The sequence below is a fragment of the Meleagris gallopavo genome, chromosome 15 (genome assembly GCF_905368555.1).
Source record: "Meleagris gallopavo chromosome 15, MGAL_WU_HG_1.1, whole genome shotgun sequence".
NCBI classification, from domain to species: domain Eukaryota; kingdom Metazoa; phylum Chordata; class Aves; order Galliformes; family Phasianidae; genus Meleagris; species Meleagris gallopavo.
The window spans coordinates 14,619,002-14,634,914 of NC_139418.1; the positions used below are offsets into that span (position 1 = coordinate 14,619,002).

The 15,913-nt window shown below is 42.5% G+C and overlaps 1 protein-coding gene and 1 long non-coding RNA gene across 55 annotated transcripts in view; one reads left to right on the forward strand and one right to left on the reverse strand.

Moving 5' to 3' along the window:
• The window catches only part of TRPC7 (transient receptor potential cation channel subfamily C member 7), a 65,488-nt gene extending 62,333 nt beyond the window's left edge, over positions 1-3,155 (forward strand). For all 5 annotated transcript variants that reach the window (XM_085236846.1, XM_085236847.1, XM_085236848.1 and 2 more), the window contains 2 exons: positions 1,085-1,160; positions 2,023-3,155. In XM_085236846.1, the coding sequence (XP_085092972.1) occupies positions 1,085-1,160; positions 2,023-2,165 (219 nt within the window). In that variant the 3' untranslated portion in view covers positions 2,166-3,155. The remainder of the gene's footprint in view (positions 1-1,084; positions 1,161-2,022) is intronic.
• The window catches only part of LOC116217216 (uncharacterized), a 41,013-nt gene continuing 25,811 nt past the window's right edge, over positions 712-15,913 (reverse strand). For 35 of the 50 annotated variants that reach the window (XR_014886616.1, XR_014886602.1, XR_014886611.1 and 32 more), the window contains 5 exons: positions 13,629-15,757; positions 12,621-12,701; positions 10,353-10,548; positions 6,517-6,998; positions 712-6,186 (listed from right to left, as the gene is read on the reverse strand). This is a non-coding gene — a long non-coding RNA (uncharacterized LOC116217216). The remainder of the gene's footprint in view (positions 6,187-6,516; positions 6,999-10,352; positions 10,549-12,620; positions 12,702-13,628; positions 15,758-15,913) is intronic. The other 15 variants (XR_014886641.1, XR_014886599.1, XR_014886604.1 and 12 more) reach the window with 15 other exon arrangements.

The following is a 15,913-nucleotide window of genomic DNA, read 5'->3' on the forward strand; positions in this document are numbered from 1 at the left end:
CTTTTGTCTCAAAGAGAGTCCTTTGACCTCATTCTAGAAGTAGTCCAAACAGTAAAAGGCTCTTCTATTTTCCTGTTTTAAGAAGCTGCTCCCAAGCGAGACAGCATGTCCTGCCTTAGCTCCCCCCTGCGACTGAGCTATGGCCATCAAGCACTGAATGCCCAAGAACTCATATACACATCCAATAAGCAAATTTAGGTATATTAGTTTGGACTCCTGATCATAATCTCTGATAGAGCAATACTTCTTATATTTCTCACAGTTCAAATGCTTTTTTCCCACGGATGAGCATCTTTTCTGTAGCAAGGGGCTGGCGATGATGAAGGCCTTCTGCTGTAAGCCACTGGGCAGCCTGAAAATGGCAGTTACTTTCCTGCTACATAAATAATGCGTTTTTGAAAAAATATCACATTGCAAGCTTCGTATCCATCATCATCTCTTACTGTTCCCATATATGCTGTTCCTTACTAAAAGTCATCCCCATTTTATAAATCTACATGATGCTGTTTTTACCCTATCTATGTCCCATAAAATCCACCATTTCTCTACAAAATTTCTCATTCTCCATTTTTGTTCTCTCTTTCTCTGTCCTAAGTCTGTTCTCTCTCCTCAGCCCCAAGTTCCAAAGCAAGTATTTCTGTTTAACTTTGGGTTAGATGTTCAATTCATCATCGTGAGTGAGTTTGTTACCATCATTAATTAACAACTTAATTCTTCCAGTAAAGTTTATTTTATAGATACATTAAATAGCAGCTTGTTCAAGAAATGGTTTGAGTCCCACTTCTTAAATTGCTGTTGGATCACCTATGTTTTCATTATGTTTGTGGGACATACCCTGCACTCAGGTGTATCCCACAAACAAAATGTGGACTAACTATGGAATGGCAATCAATCAACCTCTTCAATACAAAGTTCACAATATAGAGTAGAAAATAAATGAGAAGTCAGTGATAAAAAATCCCTTTGCCTCCTCTGAAGCCAGGCTTCATCCATAGGGAAATCAGGTGCTTGAATTTTTCAGAATAAGTCGAGAATTGAGGAGGTGTGGATAAACTCACGTGGAGTGTTTCTGTTCTCTTTTCAGAAAATAATGAAACGCCTGATTAAGCGCTATGTGCTGAAGGCTCAGGTGGACCGAGAAAACGATGAAGTCAATGAAGGCAAGTGGGTTTTTATTATTGCCACAGATTAGAGCATGTTACTGCTATTGATATCTCAAGTAAAAGGATTGAGCTTAGAGAACGCTGTTCGTGGAGAGGAAGCACGCCTCAGGCTCACGTGAAGGCAAACGATGCTGACTCAGAGCATTTATAATTACTCAGAGTAATTAATGCAAAATTGTTCAAAACTGTTATTGTCAAATATTTCAAAGCCATAGATGTCCAGAACGCCAATGACTGTGTTCTTCCCATGCACTGTCGTGTCGTAGTTCTTCACCTCGATCACATCATTGATGTGTGTCTTTTCTGTTCTGAAATGTTCCTTAGCAGAAAATATGTATCATAGAGTCTGTCCCTACAGTGTCCTGCTTTGCCTCATAGCTCTACATGTCCTTCCTTTGCCAAACCCGGGGCATTACCCCTACTTAGCCTTGTCGTGGGGCCTAAGTAAAGTAGTAATTGACTGTACTGCCCATGCCCACCACAAGGACATTGCTGGAACTGAGTAAGGATATGTGCTGCCTTGGTGTCTTGTAGGATTTGTAAGCAGATGGAAAAGACACTCCTTGTAATGCCTTCTCCCTGCTATCCTTCTGCCATGCAGGTAAAGGTCTATACATGGAGAGAGAACAGACGAGAAAAAAGATGAATTTTCTGTACATACTTACTGTTGTTGGTCCCTCTATCTGTACTTGCAGTAATTTCCTATAAGGCAGATATTAAATGCATAAAAGCAGTAATATCACAGAAAGTGCCACAAACACTCATGACCAAGCTCAAGTAAATAGATAATCCCTTCTGTCTTAAAACCATAGGTATGATTTCTTTGATATTGCTAACAACAGTGTATTGCTCCCTTTAGGAGAACTCAAAGAGATTAAGCAAGATATTTCTAGTCTCCGCTATGAACTCCTGGAGGAAAAGTCCCAGGCTACTGGTGAGCTGGCAAGACTTATACAGCAACTGAGTGACAAATTCGGGAAGAACTTAAATAAGGACATTTGAGGGTGAGCACAGAAGAAAGCAACTGGTTTTCTAAACATTACTCAGTCTCAACCAGCATCTTAAGAGGACAAAAACAGCGCAAAAAATGGGGACCAGGCACTCATCTTCTATGAATTGGCAGGTGTCAGTTGGAGCACTTTGCATTACTCCTGTGTTTGGTGAATTTCCAGTTAAATCTTTTATGACACAAAATAACTTACCGGTAAAAGCATAAGCCCTTCAACATCAGAAATAAATGAACTGTAGGGAACGCACCTTTTAGTTAAAGGCAAAAAAGCCAGATCTTCATCCACATGTCTGCAGCGAACTGTGCTCATTTACCTTAACTCTGTACTGACCAGGAGTTGGTGAAGGCTGAAGGAATAACGTGCCAAGTATATTCCTTGAGAATTTAAAAGAATCCTGTCCTTGGGTGTGCACTCTCCTTTTGTGTTTACGTGGGCATCCACAGAGGTAACTTTGAACAGCACGTGGTTAATGAAAACCATATGAGAAATCATCTGCTGAAAGGCCAATTGTCAGATACTTTTCATGACGATGAGAGAGTTGGAACCATGAACCAAGCTTGTTGGGTAAAGGGTCCTTCATCCCTTCGCTGGAACCTGATAAAGGGATTCCAAGCCAAAAACTCCTCTCTGCCTTTTCCAGCTGTTTTAGCCAACCCACTACCAGCTATGGTCCCTTCAAACACGTACCAAACCTCTCTTTTGTCCATAGATGATCCCAGCTACAACAGCAGCGTAAAGAAATATTCAGTGAAAATCCACAGCAGAAGTAACATATTTTGTGCTTATGTGTTCAGGACAAGGAACAGCACTAATTGATGACAGCAACTCAACTCAGCTGCTCTGCTTTTGGGTTCCAGAGTTCAAACAGCAAGCCATAGCATGAGGTAAACTATGAAAAACACACCCCAGGAGTTTCAAATCTTTGAAACCGTAGGAAAAGGCTTCATTTCCAATGAGGACAAATAAAAAATAAAAAGAAGAATGAATTGTTGAAGAGATGATTGTTCTGAGTTATGTGTTTGGCTCTTCTGGAGAACCTGGAAGGTATTAAAAGCACTTCCAAGGTTGTAATACAAACACTCAGACTGCACTTTTACAAAGGGTAAGCAACGAGTCGATGCAAAGTAACTGAAGACTTGGATTGCTTGGGTTTCTACGTTTAGCTACATGATTTCAATATTTAAAGCACACCTTACAACTTGGGAACCGCTGAACTGTACTGTTTGTTCACAAGGTACACCTACGAGATGACCATTGCGTTTAGGTATCAGCTGAGAAAAACAAGCAGAAGCAGAAGGTGACCCGTGATCAGTTCTTAAGTGCCAGATGAGAACACAGATAGCCTAATAGAATCATAGTTATATTTGTACAAAAACGTTGAGAAAAAAAAAAGACAAAATAAAAAAGTGTACTGTACGTAGATCTGTTTAGAGAAAAAGCAGAATACTGTATTTTTACCTTTAATAAGATTATCTTGTATACTGTCATATTTTTACCTAAAACCAGAAAAAAAAAATAAAATTACCTCATAATATTTTGTTGTACACTCAGTGAAATACTTGCCTGATCTTTTGGATACCCCAAACATTTTGTTGCTTTTCTGCTGTGTTAACAGTGAAACCATCCAAAGAAGCAATTTTGCCATAAAACTTCTGAAGTTTGACAGAGTCAAAAGGCAAAACTTCAAGTATATCTCAAGGGAATGAACTTAGGAAATGGGAATTTCTGACAACAACCTGTACATGTGACTCCTTATCAGTGGTGCTTCATTTGAAATACTATCAATATTAACATGTTTCTAAAACTAATGTGAGAAATTGCTACTTTTGCAGGGTGGTTCTTGCAACGTAGTGTGATGATGGACCACTTAGATGATGATATCTGTCACAGAGCACCAAATGCTGGCACGAGATGGTCACTACATGTAATGTTTGTGGGAATGGTAACCCACTTGTCATCTCTTTGGGCTGTTTTCCTCTGCTTAAATTGGAAAATGGTGCTGATTTAAACTATTTTGCCTTCTCCATGAAAAGATGGAGTATCTTTCACGGCAATACTGCTATATTTCCCTACCAACCACTGTGTAAAACTCATTTCAACTTTGGTAAAACAGCCCTGCCTTAAAAATTTGTCTCATTACAACTTTACTGCTGGCTCTTTATCCAGGAATTGCTTCACCCTTCCCATGCAGTGTTCTAACATCTCCTAGGAATGCAAGTAGAATTCCTTAATGCTAAGGAAATAACATTAACCATAATTTCCATTTCTCATTGTACTACTTATTGAGTCAGATAGGAAAGGTAAGTGGAAATGCAATGATATACTTACTTACATTTTGCATATTTAGATGCAATGCAATGCTCCTAAGGTCCTGTGATGCAGAAGGAAGTGTTCTCCTGGTGCTGAGCATCACATCTGTGCATGTTCTGGTCAGCACCAGTGGCAGCACAGTGTGAGGAGCTTTGTAGAGTGCTGTGGGGCACAGCCACGTCCCATCAGCTGCCCTGAGAATGGTGGAGTGAGCAAAGCAGCACAGCCCTGCTCTGCAGAGGAATGTGCTATGAAAGAGCATCACGTTTTCTAGAACTTCAAAAGGAGACTGAAAGAGGTACAGAGAAATGCAGTTTGAAAAATGTGCTTTTTCCCCTTTTATGCATTTACATTCCGTGAACTATCCAGGCACTGAGGTTTTTTTTTGTATTAATATTCATGACAAGCAAAATCCCACCTCTCCAAAGCACTTTCCTCATTTGGTCCCAGGAATACCAGCAAGAAAGCTGCATGCTATGTATTCATGTGCTACGAGCAGAAATGATAAATTCATTGCACGGTTTATTCTCCAAACTCTGTTTACAAGAAATTAAAGTTAAGAACCTTACTAAATGGTCCCCGAGAGAAGTCAGGGATTTTGGAGAGGAAATATCAGAGCAGCTGGGACCCAGAAAGGACAAGGTCTGGGGTGTGCAGCCCTGTGCCATCCCCCATTACCAGTGGCCGGCTGGCTTGAAACATGGGGGTTCTATTTCTTGAACAAATTCACAGTGCAAAGGGAATTGCTTTGGCCAAACTGTATAAATGGTTATGATATTTTATGGGAAATATGTTAGGGCTCACCAGTGAGCATTCTCCAAATCTGCTTAATTCTGCAAACCCAGCAGACCAATCAAACTGGAAGTTGGACAAACTGGGAACAAAGCCATCAACCGGGCAGCACTGATGTACTGACTGCCCCAGTGTTCAGATGGTGGCTTCCTTCCTTGCATCAGTGCATGCTAACAGAAAGGAGGCAGCAGCAGAAAGCATTAGCATGCCTTTAAGCAGGTGAACTGCGGAGCTTTCAGCCAGCAATCCCTGTAGACCAGAGATGCAAATACTGAACCAAAGGAGCTGCCAGGGGGCTTCTGGCACTTCCAGCCAGCCAAAGAAGCTGGCCTAACTAAATAAAGGAGACACTGAGGACACAGCAGAAGACAGCCCATCACTGCACCACAGGCAGGCTTCGTATCAACACTGAGATGTCTCCACTACAGTTAAATCAGTGCAAACAGAAAGGGAGATAATAGCCAAAGCAGCCAAATAGCTGAATGGATGGAGAGTTTGCAGTGTATTTAACAGCAAGTAAAAGCATACTCACTTAAGGTCACTTGAGAGAGATTTAACACAAACATGCAGCGTGATAAAGAGGATTTGGAAGGGCTTAAAAGGTTAGTGAATAGCTAACAAGCTTGTTAATATTTAAGCAATATTGATTATAATGCAGACTAATATGTAATTCTCATATTAACAATTAATTATATTGATGCAAGGATTTAATTAGGACTTACCCAGCAGGAGGGATGAGGGATCTGGTGCTGAGATGAATTTCCCTGCTGCAGCCACTGGTCCATACTCTGGGCAATTGGTCCACACGTACTGAGGAAGCAAAAGGCTGAAGGCTGAGATCTTCCAGAGGATGACTGTCACCCTTTAGTACATCAGAGAGGATGGCACACAGACTTCATAGCATATTCCATCTGAAAACAGAGAAACAAGTCCCCGAAGGAAACTTCTACTTGTGTCTGACAGCTGCTCTCAGTTCCATTTTACTGGATGATAAGCATTACTTTACTTCCACCAAGTTTAAAAACTGATTTTGTGAAAAGATATATTTTTTTCTAATTTAAAAAAAGACTAGGGATTAAAACCACATGCTGATTCCCAGACAAAAGGAACAGAAGTGCATTCATCCTCCAACAAAGCTTGCTGCGTGCCTCCATTTAGAAACAATACTGACTGATTTTATCAATCGTACCTGCAGCCTTCCAGGCCAGAAGTACAATCCTTCAGAGAGCTGCCCCACTCACCTTCCCAACCTCACAGCCACGTAAGCTCACATCTCAGAGACTTCCATTCTGGTCGCTTTTCTCCCCAGGTCCCTGAGTATCACCATCTCCTTGTCACACCTCACAGCATCATCAAACCTGAAGCTTTTGGGGATGACAAGCAGGTCAGCCCTCAGCCAAAAAGGGGCTGCCAATTTTGTTCGAGGAGCAGACGCTGAAGGCATTTATGAGAAGCAGTCCAGCTCGTGGCTTTCAGCAGTATCTGGCTGCTGAAAAGCAGTGTTATTGAGATCCAAGAATGACAGTAAGTGAATAGCAAATAATAGCTCCTCAGAAGCAATTTTCACTGCAGAGTAAAAAGACACAACTTGAGGGAGAGTTTTGTATGTATTAAAGATGCTTATTAACACCCTTGCTGTTATCCAGGCACGGCACCAAAGCTGCATTTCCCATCGTGTTTCACCAACCTCTTGCATTAGGGGGTTCATGTTCTGCAGCAATTCCTAAGGGGGAAAACAACAGAGATAGAAAGGCGCAACTTGGAATGAGAGGAAGAAGCCTTAAGTACAAGTTAAAACAACAGCCACAACCTGCAATAACCCCACAAACCCCATATCCCCAGGTGGTCTGAGAGGAGAGCAACCACTGATTAGAGTTTCAGGAGCTTTTTTTCCTCCGTTTCTCGGAGCACTACGAAGCAGGGCCGGGGCTGCACGTCGCGTCGGGGCCGGCAGGCAGCGCTCAGCACCAAGCGATGCGCAGCGCCCGTTCTCCGAAGGGAAGCAGCAGCTAGAGGAGCAAAGAAATCTCTTTCTGTAGGTTGGTTTCTCTCTCTCTCGCTCTCTTTTTTTTTTCTTTTTCCTCTTATTTTTGTAAACTGTGCCGTTAAACTGAGGGAATGTGGAACTGATGCTTTCTTGTTAAGGGGAAAGTCAGTATTTCCCTGCTTGAATTTGATTCACGCTCAGATGGGTTTCTCTTCCTTGCCTTGCTTATTTTTATGGAAAACATCTTGCTTGCTCCTACAGGACCGCATCTTTCAGGGTCTGGTGCTCATTTCCACCTGCATGGAGATAAAAATCTCCATCAGCAAAATCTGCACTTTGTCTACATGTTGTCTTTAGGACCAGCTGTGGTCGAACCACCACCTGCTGCTGACTCGAAGGGAAGGTTCAGATATTTGTACTTACTTTAAAAACAGTATGATTTGGTTTTACACTTAATATAAGAACAGTATGATCAGGTGATGCTCCAATCCATACCTACATAAGCCAAAAAGAAATCATTCTGAATTGAAAATAAAATCACATTCCAGTGTCCATAGCAGGGATTGGGACTGGGTGTGCTTTGAGGTCCCTTCCAACCCAACCATTCTGTGATTCCAAGTACCAAAATACTTTGGATAGCAATGTAAATGGCAGCAGCCCCTGCTCCCCTAAAATACACTCCCTTGCACCCTTTCCAAATTCTAACAGGAACTCCCTCAGTCATGCATACATCTTGGAGAAGGATTTTAGCCATTACCCTTCACTCTTCCTAGGCACATAGCCTGTCCTTAGCAAAAGATACCACTTCAATAATAAACTATACTTCCAGAAATTTATTTCTTGCTGTTCTTCTTGCAGTGATGAGTCAGAAATCTTTGCATTATGACAGCTTATACCAGTGAATTTTATGCTCCCAGATGCAATTAAGAGTCAGACACAAGCTCCAGATTCAAGTGCACCCCTCCTGTTCCAAACCTAGTTAAAACTCATTCCTGACATTTAGGTCTGCAAGATGCACCATCAGAGACTCCTCTGAGAGCTGGCTGAGAGGCTGGAGTGACACAGAATTAGTGAGATGGCATCCGCAAAGCTCTCTTTGATTATAATTGGAATTTTACAGCAGAAAAGCTGATTTTTCCCAGATAAGGAAGTCGTAATAATAAGAAGGAGAACAATAATAATAATAAAACACTTAGGAATCACACAATAACTGTATGAGCAAATATCCAATAAACCAAAGCCAGCCCATCAGCAGTTCTACATTGGTCCCACTTCAAGCACTCCCTGAAGCCTCAATGCTCTCCAGCAAACCTGAGTTCTGGGCACATTCCCAGGACAAACCCCAGCCTGCACCTTCCTTGGGCAGAGGACTGTGGTTCGGAGCCATGTTGGTATCCTCTAAGTCAGCCCTTGAAACCAACCAATTCCATTGCTTTGAAAATACCGCCCACGTTCCATAAAATTCAGATAGAAGATGCAGCCCACAGGGATTAATGAGGGCTTGAATTTATTCCTCAAGAGCTTCTGATAGTTTTATTTTTCCACTGTGCCACTATAGTCTTCCTACACACAAAAGTCGCTCGCTTGCTTCCAGCTAGGGAAGGAACTTGATTTCACAGCAAATAAAAATTGCATTCGGGTAAAGAAAAATAAATAAGGCAATTACTCATGCTGTACTTCAGCACAAAGTTTGCTTACGAAAATTGCCGTGCAGTGGACAAACAGTTCCAGGTGATGTTTTTCTCAGTAGGAGTTCTGCAGTTTGCAGGCTGTGCCCTCACAGCAGCCCCCACAATACGGGGCAATGAGAGCTTGGATTCTTGTGGGAGTTGGGAAGCTCAAGGAGTGAAGTTGGGAAAAAGAAAGCATTGGGAGAAGCCAGCAAGATCCTTTCCAACAACCCTCAGATTACAGATTTTGTGACCATTCGTTGCCATTCAAGCAGTAAAAGCTGTTAAAACACATCAAACATCCTACTGAGTGTGCCCTGCAGCCATCAGGCACTCATTTCTGCACTTCCTTTGCTGCAAGTTTTATGAGTTTGGACAGAGGGGGCTGGAAAATCTCTCAATGATGTTCCTCACATTTGCAGCCCCAGCAGAACGCCTGGGTTTTGCCTTCCTCTGTCAATGAGTCTTTTTGATTTTCAGGTTTTTTGCCAAGTTTGAATTCAAGGGGGCAAGCATCAGAGAAGAAACACAGTGCTGGCTCAGCCAAATAATTGTATTCTCACTGACTATAAGAAAATCTGTCTGTCCTCTTCAGCTCCCTCGGAAAGGAAAAAATAACATTAATCTTCACTTAGCACTATATCATACAATCATTTGAGTTGGAAGAGACTCTTAAAGGTCATCTGGTCCAACTCACCTGCAGTGTACAGGGACACCCACGGCTCCATCAAGTGCTCGGATTATGCAGGCTGACCCTAAATGTCTCCAGGGATGGGGCAACTACCACTTCTCTGGGCAACCCATGCCAGTGCCTCACCAACCTTATAGTAAAACACATTTTCCTTCTGGTTAGGCCCAGAATGACATCATAAACCACGGCTGTCTGATGCTTGTGATATTCCTGCTTCTGCGTGTGCACCTTTTTGAGTGGCATTCTGCATAATTCAGCACAATTCTACACGTTCCATTGTTAATGTGCTCAAAATACACATTACTCAGCTTGACGACTAGGTTTTGTCTTACAGCCATCTGGATGGTTTATTTTAGAAAGTGAACTGGAAGAACAGTGCTTTATTCACAGTTATTAAAAGGGCTCCGTGCAAACACGAGGGCTGCAGGGATGGAACTCCTCAATGTGCCTTTGCCTTTCTTCTATTAGCCTCCAGCCTCAGCTTAATCTTAGGACTTCTCCCATTCTTTCGAACGAGGAAGATAAAATTTATCATTAACCACAGTGCTTTTATCATGGATACTCTTACTGCCCAACTTTAAACAGAAGCACCATAAATCTCACCATAAATCCACCTATCGACAACCACTGTTTGCACACCACGAGCACACGTTGACCTGCACTAGGCTGCAGCTGGGTAACAGAATTACACTTCATGTTGATGCCAATTAATATTCATACGAGACTTACCTGGCAGTGGAGGAAAAGGAGGACAAGGTCCAAAAGCCCTCAAGGGCAACTTCTTAAACCGTGCACCAGCAGCTCAGTGCCTGAAGTGGCTGGAAAACATCCCTTGACTTTCATCTTCCATGTAAATACATTTTCCTTTGGATGAAGACGTCCCAGTCAGCCTTTGGGGAGGCAGGAATACGTACAGCAGAATGAGCTGGAATGGTTACAAAAGGTCACTGAAATGGTTTTATTATAAATACGGACCTGGTCACTGTGAATACGTGGCATTCACAATATTACCCTCTTGGTAACTACGGGGTATTTTCATGGCCCATAAGGTACTGAAGGATCATCTGCAGCAGCTTTTAGCCAGGTTTTCTCCTCAGAAGAAGCTGTGGAAGGTTTGCCATCCCTGAAACACTCACTAAAGGCTTTGGGGACTGGGTTTGCCTTCCTGTATGTGTCATAGCCAATGTTGCTTGTTTAGAATGTTTCCATTTGTAATTATTGCACAACTGAATGAAGCGAGGTGCTTTGATCACATAATCATTACATCTCCCCTGCTTTGAGGCTAACTGTGCAGCATGACAGCATCTGTTTTAATCCCCAGGTGGTGCCAATAAAAAGAACTTGTAGTTTAATACAAATGTGGACTTCTATTCCTTTAACAGCTAATGATAGAACAAAACTACAAAATACAGCAATGATCCCACAGCTGCAAACTACCCGTTAAAGCAACACAAGATGTGCAAAGGATGCCTGTTAGCACACTCGAAGCCAATGAATCATCTAATGCCCTCCCATATGCACAGAGGATTGCAGATTTCATTTATTTTGCCGGTATCTGTCAGAGCCAAAATAGAAGTGCATTTAACAGGGGATCAAAACCCATCACTACTAGGACTGGGATGAAACCTCTTCAACTGTCAGATTTCACAGCAGAGACTGCATGACACTTTGGCAGGACTTTCATAACCCTGCCGTGTCAGGAAGTCATAGGACTGCTTGCAGCTTGATCTGCAAAGCAATTGCTAGTTGGGAAAAATAAGTGAGAACACCACCCATTGTATTTCACAAAGCATTTCACAAAGAAATGAAAAATGATAACAAGACAGAGAATAGATTTGGATGGCTTAAACAGATGGATATTGCCTCAGCATAAATGGCAAGTGTCAGTTGGACACAGCAATTTCTTCCCTGCTGTAGATTTTTAACAAGAGAAACAAGAAGATTAGTAGGGTGGATACCACGAGCCTGCAAAGGTCTCTGTGATCTCAAGTGAAGTGAATTTACCTATAGTGCTCTCAGTGGTCTCCAGGGAGGCATTCTTACTTGGCATTAATTGGCACAAAAAGATCAACGAAGCCATGTACACAAGCTGCAGTTTTTGCCTAGCTCTTTCTCTTCCATTCTATTTGTTTGCACAGAGGTACCATTTATGGACAGATTCCTCCCCAGGATGATTTGTGCCAACTCCACAGTGCCTCCAGTAAACTCATTTTTCTTTAATCCTCTCTGGTACAGGGGCTGACGAAGGCAGTTGTGATTCCTGGATCTATGCCCTTGGCAAACTTGTGATTAATACCACCTCTTGGTCTTAGAGACTTGGGATTTTAAGAACGTTGTGGTTGAAAACTTGAATCTGCCAGACCACAGGAGCCTGAAGGATTTTCAGTACCACTTGTTTCCTCTGTGGCATTGGATTAGTCTCATTACTACATTATTTTGTCCAGACTTCATATTCCCAAAAAGAGTCCCATAGGGGTGCCTTGCAACCTCTTTATGTCATACACAGAGAAACACACTCATGCTTTTCTGCTGCTCTCTCCTCTGACACTCCATTTTTACTGCATTCTGCTGATTCTTCTCCGATATAAACCCGAATAATTTACATTTTTTTAATTTTCTTTTTTTTCTACTAACTTTTTCACTTGTTTCTTACTGGTGTTTGCATTTCTACCATGCTGGTGTGATCAACCCAGAGAAGGCAGGATGGAAGTCTAGCAGGCTCAGCAGAGTAGTCCCCTCCTGGAAGACTGTGGAGTTGTGTACCAACCATACTGTAGCCTTTATTTGAACATCTAATAAGGCTTAGATTTACAAATATGACCATCAATCCTGATGATGTGTATAGAATCCCCACCGTACCCACTGACCATGTCCCCATGTGCCACATCTCCACGGTTCTCAGACACCTCCAGACATGGGGACTCCACAACTTCCCTGGGCAGCCTGTGCCAGTGATGCCAGTGACTGACCATGCAGTTAAGAAGGAGCTAAGCTCACCTTTGTATTACATCTCAGGGGCTTCTTCTCTGGTCCAGCATCAGAAGGATTTGTTTAACAGTAGCAGAAGTAGATAGAGTGCTACAGTAAAAACAAACCACATCAATGGTGAAACAGTAAAATCATTACATAGATTCTACCTACACAGGAATGAGAGAAGTAGTGGTGTAGCTAGGCTGGTGCAATGCTGCAAGTAAGAGTTTCCGTGTGTCCCGAGGAAAGATCTTTCCTCTATGCTAGCAAAACTATTGCCTCTCTCCGTGGATTTTGGTCAGTTGTGGACAACACTGTGAGCAGCATGCATAAGAAAGATGCTCCTGCCTTTCTTTTGTGCTGTGAGGTCTCCCATGGGCCAAAGAGCAGCAGCCAGCAGCCAGCCCAGGCTCCGTGGTCCCTGCTGGGACAGGCTCAAGGAACGAAGGTCTCACAATATGCCAGCAGGCTGGTTTGGAATCAAGTCCTCATTCACCTCTGCAAAGGCAAGGAGCGACAAAAAGCAGTGCCAAATGTCTGCTCTGGTCCTGCCCCAGGAGGAGTTCTCCATGGGAGATTTACTGCTGTCACCACAGACACGGGGCAGGTGACAGCACTGCTCTGGCACTCCCTCTGTCCCCTTCAGGGCAGTGTCAGGAGAAACACATCTAGCTTTGGCTCTCTGACACTGAAAGAGAAAGGACAAACCGAGTCTGACTTAATGACACTACCTAAAGAGAAAGTGCTCGTAGTGTTGAGGATTTAAATTATTCTGTCATACATTGCTTCTGGCATGAACTGTTGGCATGGAGACTATTGCGAAATGTAATACAACATAAATAAAATATTAATGGCACACGAGAAACTGGAAGTGATTTAAAGAGATACTGAGCTGCCAACTGAGTTACAGTTTGGAGTTTATCATGTAAACAACAGGGAAATTTATGATTAAAGCTACAAAGGGCAACAGAGAACACCAAGAAATGAAAGGAGGAAAAATGCTTAGAAGAGCACAGGTGACATCACAGCATTTACCAAGATGAGAACAATGCTGCCATAGCTTCTGCCTCATCATCTTGGGTTGCCTTGGCAGGGAAATCAATTCCCAGAGTGGAGAGAAGGCAACAGGAGTCAGCAAGGCTGAGCTGAGTGCCCAGAGCTGACAGTGGGGCTGGTGATCCTTAGCATGGATGTAGACTATGAGGTTGAGAATCAGGTCATGTATGCTGAGATATGAGGTTTCCCCAGGCTCAGGTGATTGCAAAGCTGTTAATAAAACATAATCATTGAATCATTAAGGTTGGAAAAAGCCACTAAGATCACCTAGTCCAAGTGTCAATCCATCAAATGACAGTAAGACAGTGGGCAGGACAGAAGTGACAGAGCAGTTCCTGAGCCAGCACAATCAATGCCTCAGAGCCAGACCCACTATACTGTGGTAGTTGGCCTCAGTGGCTTCTCATAATACAGTCATAGAATCACCAACACTGGAAAAGACCTCCAAGACCATCTAAGTCCAGCCATGCACCACTATTTCCCCACTAAACTGTGTCCCTTAGTACAACATCTACACATTTCTTGAACACAATTACTTATTTGTGGCAGAATTTTACCCCAAAGCAACACGTTCGTAATTTATGAATGCCTGAAGAAATGGGAAATAAATCCTCTTTACTCACATCCCTTTTCTCTCCGTAGGGTTTTGATATCCACATCTCTTCCTTCAGGACTTGTTGCTGGTTTCTCAAGGTATGTAAATATCATTAAAAATAGATAAATTTTCTGAAGCCTGATAATTTGCAATTTACATAAATCATATGAACTATTCCCAAGGAGAGTGAATTGGAAGAGGAAGCCTGAGTGGTCTGGGAATAACTAAGTCTTTCTGATCTAAATATCTTTGAGATAGCTGGAGATGAAAAATTTCCATATACAATGCAAAACATCAGCCATAATTTAAAAGCCCTGTCTCCAGGCAATAGAATTCTCCCAAATAACAATTCTAACTGCTGAATTTCTTACATAGAACTTGCAGAACTTCTTACTGAATGCTCCATGCATCGCAGAGCAGCACTGCAAACATGGAGAACAATGGAAATTGCAGTATAATCACCAGCAATTTACATACATTCGTTAATTTGCTATTCAAAATGAACCAGAGAGACAAGGGCTCTGTCTGCAGGTGCAGATAAATCAAGTCTCTGCTTGTGGACACAAATGCATACTTGTGATAAATTTGTCACAGCACCTTTTGCACAAATGCGTATAATTTCACTTAAAATACTTTAAGTATAATTGCATGGTGGAAAGTTTACAGAGGGAAAGAAATTGCTAGGAGTGTTATATGGAGTTAACATATAGGGAACAAAACCAGCTCACATCTCCATTCTTTTATTCAGTGAACGAGGGCAAATGCTTGGACTAGGCCACAGCCGTATCAGTTTATTGTGCACTATCTAGAAAGCTGCATGAGGTGCTTATTGACTCATGGGATGTGGGGAAACACGGGAGAATGGTGTGGAAGTGCTCATTAAAGTGTTTAGCACATGCGCCCATTGTGCTTGTCTTCCTTCTATTGTCTCTGGGGCAAGGCAAAGGCTGGGCTGTTCCCAGCGAGAGGATGTCTGAAGTCAACATCAAAACCATTTTCCTGGGAAGTGGATGCTGATTTATAAACAGAAGTGCTGTCAGCGGGGCCGTGGAGGGTCCCCAATGTCTGGCTAACATCACCTCCACCCTTCCCACCCCAGAGGAGAGTTTTCCTGCCCCACCTGCTGGGCCTGGGCTACTGCAAGGCGCTCTGCTCTCTGTCAGCAATGCTGAGTCCTATTGCTCCACGGCTTCTCCATGTCACTTCTCTCTGAGGACCCCCACGTACCAGACCACACGCATCCAACTTGATAGTTTTATGGTTTTGCTGCCCTCTTTTTCTTTTAATGTTTTAACAGAAGATATTAGAAAATAAAAGAGGTTTTGCTACTTACATGCATTATCTAATTATATATGTTATAGGTGGCCAAGGAAAATTCCTCTTCACTCAATGAACTACAGGCAAGCCAAAATGTTGAATGGAAATGTCTTCATTCAGAAATGACTGCTCCGCAATTCCCACTTCATAGTAGAAGAAAAAAAGACGCAGAAAACAGAGGCCTTATTCAGAGAACCTGTCAGCATAAGAACAACAAAAAATAGTTACAGAAAAAATAGCAAGCCGATGGAAAAACACACCCACTTGTGTATTTTCTCTGGTGGTGCCATGTTTCTGCGTGGAGCCAGGAGTTGGACTCAGTGATCCTTATGGATTCCTCCCAAAATGGGGT